The 14300-nt window shown below is 45.8% G+C and overlaps 1 protein-coding gene across 2 annotated transcripts in view; it reads right to left on the reverse strand.

Moving 5' to 3' along the window:
• The window catches only part of Mphosph9 (M-phase phosphoprotein 9), an 82188-nt gene that overhangs the window by 14188 nt on the left and 53700 nt on the right, over positions 1-14300 (reverse strand). For both annotated transcript variants that reach the window (XM_021163261.2, XM_021163264.2), the window contains 2 exons: positions 2713-2847; positions 957-1150 (listed from right to left, as the gene is read on the reverse strand). In XM_021163261.2, the coding sequence (XP_021018920.1) occupies positions 957-1150; positions 2713-2847 (329 nt within the window). The remainder of the gene's footprint in view (positions 1-956; positions 1151-2712; positions 2848-14300) is intronic.

The following is a 14300-nucleotide window of genomic DNA, read 5'->3' on the forward strand; positions in this document are numbered from 1 at the left end:
CTAGGCTGGCCTGAGACTCCTGCCTCTGCCTCAAAAGTGCTGGGCTTCAAAAGCATGCAGTGCCATGCTTGGTGGACAATCTAATATTAAAGAATATAATATAAATTAAAGAAAAGCGCAGATAGCTTTTTCTTTCTTTCAACATTAAAAAGGGAATAAAGTACTCCTGGGGTAGCGTCTAGAAAGATGGCTCCTCACTTAAGAGTACTTGCAGTGAGTACTGAACTTGGGTTCAGGTCTCAGCAACCATACATCGGTTCACAAACATTCACAACCCCAGTTCCAGGGAATCCAATACTTCCATGGGCACCAGGTTTGCATGTGGGTGCATATTCATATATGCAGGTAAAACACTCACAGACATAAAATAAAATCACTCTTAAAATTAAAGAAATATGGGCTGGATATTGAAATTAAAGAAATATGAGCTGAGATGGCTCAGGAGTTAAGAGCATTGGCTGCTCTTCCAAAGGTCCTGAGTTCAAATTCTAGCAACCACATGGTGGCTCACAACCATCTGTGATGGGATCTGACGTCCTCTTCTGGTGTGTCTGAAGACAGCTACAGTGTACTTAGATATAATAATAAATAAAATCTCTGGGCCAGAGTGTGAGAAGGGCCAGAGCAAGCGGGGCCAAATAGAGCAAGCAGAAGTCCTGAATTCAATTCCCAGCAACCACATGAAGGCTCACAACCATCTGTACAGCTACAGTGTACTCACATACATAAAATAAGTAAATCTTTTTTTTTTTTTAGTTTTTTTTTAGTTATTCGAGACAGGGTTTCTCTGTGTAGCCCTGGCTGTCCTAGAACTCACTCTGTAGACCAGGCTGGCCTCGAACTCAGAAATTCGCCTGCCTCTGCCTCCCAAGTGCTGGGATTAAAGGTATGCGCCACCACTGCCTGGCAAAGTAAATCTTAAAAAAATAAAACAAAACAAACAAAGAAATACTTACTACTTGAAGAATCCTCTTTCTCTGTCTGTGTCCCCCAACTTTTAAATACTCTTTCTTCATCGAGTTCCTTTAAAGCCTTGATGATTGGTGGTGTGTCTGGAGTGTCCCTCTTCTTTTTAACCAGGAGGCTCACTGGTGAACTTCCAGCTGGTGAACTTCCAAGTGAAGAGTCCTTTTCTGGAGGAGAATGGTATCTAAAACAGTAGCTGCAATTGTAACTGCTGTGGGCTGAACATTTGCCAGCCCCCTAGCCCATACTGACCAGAGGCAGCCTAGCTTAGCTGGAAGACTGGACAGGACATGAGAGGGGAGCCTCATGATGGGATTGAAGGTCTTTATAAGAAAAGGAGGAAGATAGACTGGGTGGTGCACACATGCCTGTAACCCCAGTATTCAGGAGGCTGAAGCAGGAGGATGGTCAAGAGTTCCAGGCCAACCTTGGACACACAAGCAAGACTTGTCTCAAAAAAAAAAAAGAAAAGAAAAAAAAGAAATCTCTAGTCTCAGGAGGTCCCTGTACATAAACACACACATACAAATTAAAAATGAAAATAATACATTTAAAGTGAAAGAGAGAGAGAGGAGAAAACAGGGAGCACGCAGTCTGGTGCACACCACGAACAGGCCATGTGAAATGCAGCCAGGAGGAAAGCCCTCTCCAAGACCTCTGCTCTGCTGGCACCCGAACTGCAGAAATCCATAAACGTATCGAAGTCTACGCTCACTAGTTACAGCAAATCACACTAAGTTTACTAGGACTGTCAGGGGACCAACAGGAGAGTTGACCATTTATCTCATATGGCTGCTGTTATAATGCAAGTAATTAAAACTGAACCTGCACATAGCAAGCCAGTGCTTCATGGTCCTTTAAACAGGCTAGCATAGACAAACATTTCTGCCTCTATGGTACCCAGAGTACACTGCTGACCTTGCTCAGGCTATCCCGAGAGTGAGAGGATTTTCCTGTTGTCCTAACAACAAGCCTGCACTGTGCCCCTGAGCACAGGCAGAGAGCGCTACAAAGCCTATGAAGGTGAAACATCCTAAAGGCATTAGCCTCTCAGGACTGAGAACATGGATCCACTGCTAAGAGAGCTTACCTCGCAAGCAAAAAACAAAACAAAGCCGGGTGGTGGTGGCACACGCCTTTAATCCCAGCACTTGGGAGGCAGAGGCAGGTGGATTTCTGAGTTCGAGTCCAGCCTGGTCTACAGAGTGAGTTCCAGGACAGCCAGGGCTACACAGAGAAACCCTGTCTCGAAAAAACCAAACCAAACCAAACCAAACCAAACAAAACAAAGCCACACAAACTAGGCTCTAAAAGATAAGACAGTAAAAGATCAACTAGTGGATGTGGTGGCGCCTGCTGGAATCCCAGCTCATAGTGGTGAAGAGCAGAAGATCAAGTGTTTAATCAAGGCGTCCTGTCTACACTCTCACCCAACTGTGTCTACTCATCAACACTATCCTGAGTGGACACCTCCCCTTTCCATAATTAGAAATCCCTATCTCTGCAAGACAGCTGATTCACACCCTGTCCAGTCTTCACCCGCCCTCCATCCTGACTTTCACAACCCAGGAAGAACCTTGGGTCCAACTTCAAAGAGAAGGCAGAAATCCCAAGACAGGAACTGTTTCTTGCCTCCCCCGCTCCTGCCCCCTTCCCTTTCATAGCCTACTTTTGACTATTTCCTCTACCCAAGCCAGCTGCATCTCTACAAAAGCCTTCCTCAGCTGACCTCTGCCGTTATCTCACCCAGGAACACCGGCTTCCTCCAGCTGCTTGTCTAGCTTCCTGTCCCTGGGGTCCAGAGGCTGCCCAGTAAAGATGGAGTACTCTGCTCCTGGAATCAGCCACTTCCTCCTGCTGACATCTGAGGTGGCTACGGAGCTGTAGGGATAAGAAACATTCCACGGTATCACGAGGTTTGTCCTTCAGTTTAAAGAAAACATATATATTAAAAGTGGGTGAATATTTTGTTTGTGTACTGTATGTGTGTGTGGTACCCAACACAGCCAGAAGACATTAAATTCCCTAGAACTGGAGTTACCCATAACTATGAGCCCCCATGTGGGGATGCTGGGACTTGAACCCTGGTCTTCTGGAAGAACAGCCAGTGCTCTTAACCACAAACCATCTACCTAGCCCCTTGCACTTCAATTTAGAGCAAATATTTATATCAAAACAACCATCTCCAAGTCTGATTTACATTTGTACCGTGACTTAGACACCATATATGGACAACCTATACTTTAAAACTTAATTCTATTCTAAGGGGTTGTGTTGTTGTCTTGTTTTGCTTTGTTTTGCTTTTTTGAGGAGGGGATTTCAAGACGTTTTCTCTGTGGTAGCCCTGGTTGTCATAGAATTTGTTATTTAGACCAGGTTGGTCTCAAACTCTGACTCCCAAGTGCTGGAATTAAAGGTGTGTGCTGCCACAATCACCACCTGGATATTTTAAGGTTTTAAGATTCAACTGAACCTTTGAACATTCCCCTAAGATTAGGAAGAGTCGGGTGCTCAAGGCTCTGCACAGCCCCTACCTGCGTTCTAGCACACTTAGTCCCCGTCTCTCTACACTAGCTCAGAGGAAACAGATAAAGCACGGCTGCCTCCCCATTCCCTGCAAACACTACCTGCATCCTCTCGAATAGCAGTCACAGGCCTCAAGCTGCTTTCCGACTTCTCAGAGTGCCTATGATACCAGTGGCACAGGGCTATACTGTCACTTCCTCTGTCTGTGTGTGGAGTTCAAACCCTGGGACTCATATGGTGGAAAGGGAGAACAGACCCTTGCAAGTTATCTTCTTCTGTCCTTCACACACACACACACACACACACACACACACACGCATGCGCGCGCACACACGCACACGCACGCATGCACACACATGGATGCATGTGATGAGGACAATAAATAAAACACAAACTACTTTTTTTTTTCGACACAGGGTTTCTCTATGTAGCCCTGGGTGTCCAGGAACTCGCTCTGTAGACCAGGCTGGCCTTGAACTCACAGATCCGCCTGCCTCTGCCTCCCGAGTGCTGGGATTAAAGGCATGCGCCACTGCCTGGCTCAAACTACTTTTTAAAACCTCGCTTCCCTGAGGTTCGTATCACTTACTCAAATAGTAAATAAAATGTAAATAGTAATAATGCTAAAACCTCAGTTTGTTGAGGTTTCCACCTTGTCAAACCCTGCCCTATACTAGACTGTGAACCAGTGCAGGGTATGGTAGCCATGCCTTAAACTCTAGCATTCAGGATGCAGAGGACATGGATCTCTGAGTGCCAGGCCAGCTTGGTCTACTTAGCCAGGGTAGGAAGTTGAACAGCATCCTGGAGGCAGGAAAGAAAGCAGAGATCATGGAGGGAGTGCTGCTTACTGGCTTGCTCTCCAGGCTCCAGTACAGCCAGCTTCCTCTACACCATACCCCAGGTCTACCTGCACAGGAAGGCACTGCCCACAGAAGGCTGGGTCCAACCACACCAATGTCAATCAGAGCCAATCTAATAGAGGTAATTTTTCAGTTGAGGTTCCCTCTTCCCAGATGACTCCAGTTTGCGTCAAGTTGACAAAATAAACCAGCACAAACCTATCTCATCTCCAGGCCTGCTGTCACCACCGCACAAGGCAACTTCCAGGGCTATCCTTGACCTCTAGACCCAGTGACTCTGTCTACAAAGTCATCTACCTCCAAGGATACGACTGGACTCTGTCGTCAGAGGTCACAGCTCTAAGTAAACTAAACACCCCAATTCCTCCCGTCTTTGTACCTGTGGCTGTCAAGTATCATCCCGGCCAGCAGCTAGTGAGCCCAGGGTCCCTCAGCTCCCCAATCAATCCTAGCTTCTCCAGTTCCTCTGTCCACTCGGGAAAGCACAGCCGCCACCTCAACTATTCACAACCCTGAGTCCAGCTCTCACTATCTGACCGGAAGTAAAACCTCCAGCTTGACGGACGACGGGGGTTGGGGGGGGCTTACTTCCTGTCCATCCTCCGTGGCTGAGCTTTGCTGAACTGTCACCTGCCTGGGCCTACAGATCAACTCCATCCTGGACATTCCTCCCCTTGATCAGCAAGCTCTAACTCTGTAACAGCTCTTCCCAGCAGCCTTTAGTGGGGAGATAACCTCAGGTCTGACTTCAAAGCAGCAGCAAACCCTAAGAGAGCACACTGTCTTCCTCTCTGCTCATGTCATACTTAACCTGCTGGGTTAAGCTCACCGCTAGATTACGTTTCACTTCAACCCCAGGTCACTCTTGTCCTTTCAGAACCGATCTTCTGGTGAGCCTGGAGCTGTCCCCAGGCCTTGTTCACTGCCACACAGGCTCTCTGCCACTGAGCAACAGAACAGAGCCCTTTTCCCTCAATTTTTAAATTAAGAAACATTTCAAACACTCTTAGGAAATTACAGCGAATACTACAAGCGCCCACCTACCGACTCTCAGTCTTAACAGATGCTTAAATCTTAGCCATATTTGTTTTTAATTGTGAGACATAACGTTGTATACATATGTATAGCTGCATTTGTTAAACAAGGGCATGCTATCCACACCCTTTAACGCTTCTCCTCCAGTGTGTTCATGGTTTATTCATGCTGGCGTGCAGAGCTGTCAATCACTTCTCTCTTCTGAATGCACTCTGCTGATTTCGTCTCCTGGTGGTGGATGCTGTTTCAACAACGCTACTATTAACACGTGGGAGACTTAACCTAAAGCAAGTGTCTAAAAGCACAACCATGAAATCTGGGACATATCCATCACCTTCAGTCTTCTGGCTACTGTCAAACAGTCCTCTAGACAAGTGCCATCAATCTGCAGGCGGCCATTGCTATGCGTGAGTTCCTTTCTTCATCGTTGCCAAACTTTGGAATGAATTAAGTCTGGCTTGTCTGATGGCAAAAATGGTACATGCTATTATTTTAACTGGCATTTTTCCAATTTCTTAGGAAAATGAGCCTCTTTTCATTGCTATTGGCTGTTTGGATTTCTTTTTCTGTGCAGCTTCACATCTCTTTTTCCTTTTTCTGTGGAAGAAATTGTCTCCTCCTTTATTGAGTTATGGTAGATCGTTTGTATTCTAAACACTTGTCCTTTATTTTCGCTGTCATTAAAACAAATTACACACACACACACACACACACACACGCGCACGTGCGCACGTGCATGCACAAGCGAATGAGCCTTTGAATGGCTCTGTAGGTAAGAGTGTTTGCCACCCACCTGAGACCAGAGTTTGATCCTGGAAATCACATGATGGAAAGAGAACTGACTCCTGAAAGTTGTCCTCTGGCTTCCACACATAAGCAGTGGCGAGTACACATTCATGCACACACAGTTTAAAAATGTACACATTTCTTTTAAAGGTTTCACGCATGTGATACTGGGCATAAGGCCTTCACTTTGTTCTACGCCCCTTAGATTTCCACTACATACAACTAAAGCCCTGCTGAGTCTCTTCAGTCCCACAGTTCCCTGCTCACAGCAGACAAGGTCCTCAACGGGCACTCAGCATTCCCGCTCGCAGTTTTAAGGCCTTGACTGCATTTGTCAGATGGGAACTATGGGACACGCTGAAGCTGGTGTTAATTCAGGAAGGTGGAGCTCATTGGTAACACTGTATCTAGCATTTTCCAGGCCCTGGGTCCCATCCCCAGCACTTTAACGATTTTGTTGTAATGGTTTCAGATTACTTCATGGATAATACAAGAAACAGGTACCGTTTACCTGCAAAGTGCAGGAGCCTGACTTGGTATGGATTTACAAGAACATGGGCTTATCTTATAACGCCAATGGATAACTGACATCAAGGCCCTAGTAACTATTTCCCAGATCAATGTTCCTGGATTTTCTTTTGTAGAAACTGACTTTGTCTATATATTTCTGCATGTGTTTGTTATGAGAGGTCTACATGTATCTCAGAGCATTTGTGGAACTCAGAGCCCAGCTTGCAAGAGCTGATTTTTCTCCTTCCACCAGGTAGATCCAGGGATCAAACTCATTTCAGGCTTGGTGGCAAGGGCCTTTATCCACTCAGCCATCTTGCTAGCCCCAGTCACCAGCACTTTGAAAAGAAAAGAAAAATTCTATTTCTTTCTCACCTAATTTTTTATTGTTCTATATTTCACTATTAAAATTACTCCAAGTCAAGAGTGGTGGCGCACGCCTTTGATACCAGCACTCGGGAGGCAGAGGCAGGCAGATTTCTGAGTTTGAGGACAGCCTGGTCTACAGAGTGAGTTCCAGGACAGCCAGGGCTATACAGAGAAACCCTGTCTCAAAAAACCAAAAAACAAAAACAAAAACAAAAAAAAAAAATTACTCCAAATTGACAGTCCAGATGAGACATTTTAATACACATTTTAATCTACAAAAAGGCAAAAGAATAAAAACTACTTAGCTTTGTTGTTGCTATGCAAAAGCAGGAAGGCAATGTGCAAATGAGTCAACCTGCTTTGCTCCTCCCCTCCCCTCCAAGACATCACAATACAGCCCTTTAGCCCTGGCTGGCCTGTAACTCACTGTATAGATAAGGTTGAGCTCAAATTCAGAGGATCTACGTGTTTCTGCTCCTGAGTGCTGGGATTAAATATCTTAACGCATGTGTGTGCGTTCATTCACATGGATGCCGGAGGACAAGCTCAGATGTCAGCCTCAGAAGATACTGTCCACCTCCTTTGAGACAGGGTCTTTCGCTGGCTGGACTGACAGCCAGTGACTATCAGGGACCCTCCTATCTCCAAATCTCCAGTGCTAGGATTAAAACTATCAAACCTGGCTTGTTTTCTTTTTCTTTCTTTCTTTTTTTTTTTTTTGGGAGGGGGGAAGTTAGCTGTCCTGGAATTCTATCTGTACACCAGGCTGGTCTCAAACTCATAAAGATCCTCTTTTTTTTTTTTTTTTTTTTTTTTGTGGTTTTTCGAGACAGGGTTTCTCTGTGTAGCCCTGGCTGTCCTGGCACTCACTTTGTAGACCAGGCTGGCCTCGAACTCAGAAATCCGCCTGCCTCTGCCTCCCGAGTGCTGGGATTAAAGGCGTGAGCCACCACACCCGTACTTAGTTCATTCTTTTTTGAGACAGGCTTTCTCTGTGTAATAGACCTGGCTGTCCTGGACTCGCTTTGTATACCAGACTGGCCACGGAGATCTGACTGCCTCTGCCTCCTGAGTCCTGGGATATTTTCATTACTACTTTTATTATTTTGGATGGATGTTTTGCCTGCATGTATGTCTATGTATCACAGGCATGACTAGTGTCCCTGGAGGCCAGAAATGGTGTCAGATCCCCCAGAACTGGAGTCACAGAGGGCTGTGACCCATCATGGGGGTGCTGGAATTGAACCCAGGTTCTCTGGAAGAACAAGCAGTGTTCTAAACTGCTGAGCCACCTCTCTAGCCCCACACTTAGCATTTTCCTAAGTTTTGGGGATAACTCAGGCCCTTGAGCTTATAAAGCCTCAGCCCTGCCAAAAACACTAAAAACTCCTCCATCCTACGTAGGAAGGCTTTGGCCCAAAGGCTGTAACCAGCCAAGCCTTCCCCATCATCCATGGCCGCACTGAATAAGGACATCACACATATGCATTTCCAGGTGCTAGACATGTAGGCCGTCTGCAGCACCCTACAAACACGTCTCACACTCTCCACACTCCTGAGTCAAAGCAGTCTCCAGCTTGTAGATCCTACAGGCTGTCTCAGCAACATTCAGTGACTGTGGCTGCTTCAGTTCCCCCCTCACTTGCAGCGGCTGTTTCACTGGCTCCTCTGCCAAACTCCTCTAACCAACAAGAAAGCAGGGCTCCTGAGAGCTCTGCCTTGCACCAACTCCTACTGACATTCAGCTCCCATCAACCCTGTAAGCAACATTCGGAAATAACTGGCTCCAACGCTAGAACTCCAGGCTAGGAGTTCTGAGCTCCGAGCCTACATTTACAATTGCCTGCTTGATTTCTGCTTCAAATCCGTGTAAATCACAAGCAGAGAGCTTCGTGAAGGGCTGATCTCTTTATGTGTTCTGAGCTGTCCCTCTCTCTTTTTTAAAAAAGACTTATTTTATGTATATGAGTACACTGTAGCTGTCTTCAGACACACCAGAAGAGGGCATCAGATCCCATTACAGATGGTTATAAGCCACCATGTGGCTGCTGGGAATTGAACTCGGGACCTCTGGAAGAGCAGTCAGTTCTCTTAACCGCTGAGCCATCTCTCCAGCCCGAGCTGTCCCTCTCTTGTCTCATCAGCCAATACACAATCATGTTCTGTGGATTCCACCTCCAGAACCTTCCAAACTCTTTCTTCTTGTAATTATATCCATATATCCCATATTACATTTCTTTCTTTTGTGTGTGCAGACATGCTGTGATGTGTGTAGAAGTCAGAGGACAACTTTTGGAAGTTGCTTCTCTTCTTCAGCCATGAGGTCGTAAGATCTGGTAGCAAGCACCTCTGTACACTGAGCTGCCTCCCTGGCCCTCAATCATCACTCTTACAGATACCAGATACCCAAAACCCTGCTCTCCCAGTACAAAAATGGCTAACTAACCTCTTCTCCTGACAGGATTGTGCATATACAAAAGTCAGGTGGCACTTTTGATTATACAAAACTCTTCAGGGCCAGGGAGATGACTCAGTGGATAAAGCACTTACCCCAAAAGACTCATGACTCCATTTCATCCCTAGAATCTATATAAAGAAGGAAGTAGAGAACTCTAGGAAATGAAATGATCCACTAGCTTCCATGGATACCATGGCAAATGAACAACACACACACACACACACACAATCTTTAAAACTAGGTATAATGGCACACACCTTTAATCCCAACATATTTGGGATAAAGGAGCAGGATCAGGTTGGGGCCAGCCTGGACTACATATGAAGTTCTAGGTCAGCCAGGGCTACACAAACAAACCCTGACTAAAAAAAAACCTAAAATCAAATAAAATCTTCAAGAGAACTCAATGGAGAACTGAATCCAATCGCCTAACAATAACTGAGAATGCTATGTATGATTAATCCACAATGTCACGGAGGGCTACCTGACTTCTCGCTGTGACTATCATGGTGTAAATGAATGTCCCCTACAGGCTCCTGTGTTTGACATCAGATCCTGAGATGCGGATACTGTTGGGAAGATTATGGGTCTTAAGGGTATGCGGCCTACCTGTGGGAAAGGTCACTGGGGTCAGGCCTTGGCAGGTCATATGCTCACTCTGCCTCCTGCTTATAACAATATGAATGAGCAGCACCCTCACCACCCTGGCACCTTGCATGCCAACCCACAAGAGGGCTCTTGAACACCAAACTTTATGCCTCTTCTTTTGCTTGTTCTCAAAACTTCATCTTTGCCTTTGGTTCCTTTTGACGGGTTTGATTTATCCTTTTTGTTTGAGACAAGGTCTTCCATAGGCCGGGCTTGATATCGAGCCGGCTGTGTAGCCAAGGATGACCTTGAACTGATCTTCCAGCACCCATCTCCCACGAGCCGGAAGTGCAGGTGTATATGCTACTATATCTGGCTAAATTCTCCTTTTTAAGATCTATTGATTTCTTTTTATTGTGAGAGTAGGCTTGCATGTCTGTCATGGCTGACATGTGGGAGGTCAGAAAACAACTCTTAGGAACTGGTTCTGTCCTTCCCAGTGTGGGCTCCAGCTCGGGTGCTCACACAGCTCGGGTGCTCACACGGCTCGGGTGCTCACACGGCTCGGGTGCTCACACGGCTCGGGTGCTCACACGGCTCGGGTGCTCACACGGCTCGGGTGCTCACACGGCTCGGGTGCTCACACGGCTCGGGTGCTCACACGGCTCGGGTGCTCACACGGCTCGGGTGCTCACACGGCTCGGGTGCTCACACGGCTCGGGTGCTCACACAGCTCGCTCGGGTGCTCACACGGCTCGGGTGCTCACACGGCTCGGGTGCTCACACGGCTCGGGTGCTCACACGGCTCGGGTGCTCACACGGCTCGGGTGCTCACACGGCTCGGGTGCTCACACGGCTCGGGTGCTCACACGGCTCGGGTGCTCACACGGCTCGGGTGCTCACACAGCTCGGGTGCTCACACTCTGTGGCCACTGTCCTCAGCTGCTGAGACACAGCACGGCCCTATATTACTTTACTTTTTAAAAACGATTTTAAAAATCATTCTTCTGGGCTGGTGAGATGGCTCAGTGGGTAAGAGCACCCGACTGCTCTTCCGAAGGTCCAGAGTTCAAATCCCAGCAACCACATGGTGGCTCACAACCATCCGTAACGAGATCTGGCGCCCTCTTCTGGAGTGTCTGAAGACAGCTACAGTGTACTTACATATAATAAATAAATAAATCTTTAAAAAAAAAAAATCATTCTTCTTTTCAATGATAGGTCTGTGTGTGTCTGTCAATGGGAGCCTGTGTACACGAGTGTAGTTCCCAGCGTTCAGAAGAGGGCGTCATATCCCCCAACGCTGGAGTTATGAGCGATTGCTTGCTGTGCTGCCAGCACGAATGTTGAGCACTGGTTCTCTGGAGTAGGGAGTGTCCTTAATTACCACGCCATCTCTCCAGTCCCTAACTTTTCTTTTAAATACAAGAATCCATTATATTCTATTACTCAACAGAGACATGGAAAGTGTTTTGATAATTACAGCTTAGGGAGGTCAGAAAGCACAACTTCATTTCTGACAGACATCACTGTGAAATAATGAACTACTTAGTAATATACCTTATACTGAAATCATAACTAAAAACTGAATTCTAATAGAGCCTTCTTCTGTAAACATACCATCCAGCTAACACTGTGCCAGGGCAGTATGTTCCTGTAATCTTAGTATTGGGGGGCAGAGGGGAGAGGATCACTGCAAGTCTGAGGCTAACCTGAGCTACAGAGTGAGTACTGGGCCAACCAGGGCTACATAATAAAGACTGTCTCAAAAACAAAAGATTACAATAAGATAATTCTAGAGAACTAAAGCAGAAAACCACAGCTTAATATAGATCCATCCCCAAAGGTCTTTCCGTTAACAAAAGATAAACTGTCAGCTCATTTCTGAGTCTTCGATTCAATTCCACTGATCAACCTGTCTGTACCATGCCATGCAGTTTTTACCACTGTTGCTCTGAAGAACAGCCTGAGGTCAGGGTGCTGAGTTCTCCAGTTCTTTTGTGGTTCTGGATTGTTTTGGCTATCATGGGGTTTTTTGTTTTTCCATAGGAAGTTGAGAATTGCTCTCTCAAGGTCTGTAAAAAATTGTGTTGGAATTTTGATGGGGCTTGTACTGAATCTGTAGTTTGCTTTTGGTAAGATGGCCATTTTCACTATGTTAATCCTTCCTATTCCTGAGCATGGGAGATCTTTCCATCTTCTGAGATCTTCTTCAAGGACTTGGAGTTCTTATCATAGAGATCCCTCACTTGCTTGGTTAGAGTCACACTAAGATATTTTATATTACTTGTAGCTTGTTGTTTTCTTAGTTCCTTTTTCTGCCCGTTTGTCATTTGTATAGAGGAAGGCTACTGAATTTTCTATGCAGCACTTTACTGAAGTTGTTTATCAGCTATAGGAGTTCTCTGGTAAAATTTTTTGACAAAGAAGCCAAAATGGAAAAAGAAAGCATTTTCAACAACAAATGGTGCTGGTCTACCTGGATGTCTGCATGTAGAAGAATACAAATAGATCCATATCTATCACCCTGCACAAAACTCAAGTCCAAGTGGATCAAGAACCTCAACATAAAAATAGATACAGGAAATCTCATAGAAGAGAAAGTGGGAATAGCCTTCAATGCTACAGGAGATAATTTCCTGAACAGAACACCAATGGCTCAGGCTCTAAGATGAAAAATTGATAAATGGGACCTCATGGAACTGAAAAGCTTCTCTAAGGCAAAGGACACTGTCAATAGAACAAAACGGCAACCTACAGATTAGGCAAAGATCTTTACCAACCCTATACCTGACAGAGGGCTATTATCCAAAATGTATAAAGATTCATGAAGTTAGACTCCAACAAACCAAATAATACAATTTAAAAAATGGGGTACAGAGCTAAACAGAATTTCAACAGAGGAACCTCAAATGGCTGAGAAGCACCTAAAGAAACGCTCAACTTCCTGACTCATCAGGGAATACAAATCAAAACGACCCTGCAATTCCACCTTACACCAATCAGAATGGCTAAGATCAAAAACTCAAGCAACAGCACACCCTGGCGAAGATGTGAAGAAAGAGGAACACTCCTCCATTGCTGGTTTATCAGCTGTAGGAGTTCTCTGGTAGAATTTTTTGACAATGAAGCCAAAACCATACAATGGAAAAAGAAAGCATCTTCAACAAATGGTGCTGGGATTGCAAACTTGTACAACCAATCTGAAAATGAATCTGGCAGTTCCTCAGAAAATTGGAAATAGTTCTACCTGAAGACCCAGCTATACTGTTTCTGAGCATATACCCAAAAGATGCTCCACCATCCCACAAGGACATATGATCCATTGTGTTCATAGCAACTTGATTCATAATAGCCAGAAACTGGAAACAACTCAACCAAAGAATGGATATAGAAAATGTGGGTCATTTACACAATGGAATACTAGTCAGCTATTAAAAACATGACCATCATGAATTTTGCAGGCAAATGGATGGAACTAGAAAATATCATCCTGAGTGAGGTAACCCAGACCCAAAAGGGCATGCATGGTATGTACTCACTGTCAAGTGGATGTTAGCCATAAAGTACACAATACCCATGATACACCCGACAGACCCGAAGATGCTAAACAAGAAGGAAGGTCCAAGCAAGGATGCTTTAATCATACTTAGAAGGGGGAACAAATCAGAGGAGGAGGAGGAAGGAAGGGAAGTGGTGGGAAGAGGGGAGGAAGAGGGGAAGGAGAAGAGAAAGGGATGGGGGGGGTGATCAGGTAGAGAGACAGGAGAGAGACCCAGGGGGCCAGGAGAATGAATGGAAATCTGCAGCTGCTGGAGTTGGGGGATGGGAAGAAACTTTAGGAAGTCCCAGAGACCTGGGATGGTGGGGGTGGGGAGGGGAGGCTCCCAGGAGACAATATGGGTGACTTTAGCCAAGAAGCCTAACAATGGGGACCTGGAACCTGAAGAGGCCACCTCCTGTAACCAGGTAGGACCCCTACTGGAGGGATAAGATTGCCAACCCACTCACAAACCTTTTGACCCCAACTCTGTCCTGTCTAAGAGAAATGCAAGGACAAAGATGGAGCAGAGACTGAAGGAATGGCTAACCAGTAACTGGCCCTGTTGAAACCCATCCCATGGGCAAGCACCGATCCCTGACTCTATTAATGATGCTCTGTAATACTTGCAGACAGGAGCCTAGCATAACTGTCCTCT

The sequence above is a fragment of the Mus caroli genome, unplaced genomic scaffold (assembly GCF_978045245.1).
Source record: "Mus caroli unplaced genomic scaffold, Mus_caroli_1 scaffold_4, whole genome shotgun sequence".
Taxonomy (NCBI): Eukaryota; Metazoa; Chordata; class Mammalia; order Rodentia; family Muridae; genus Mus; species Mus caroli.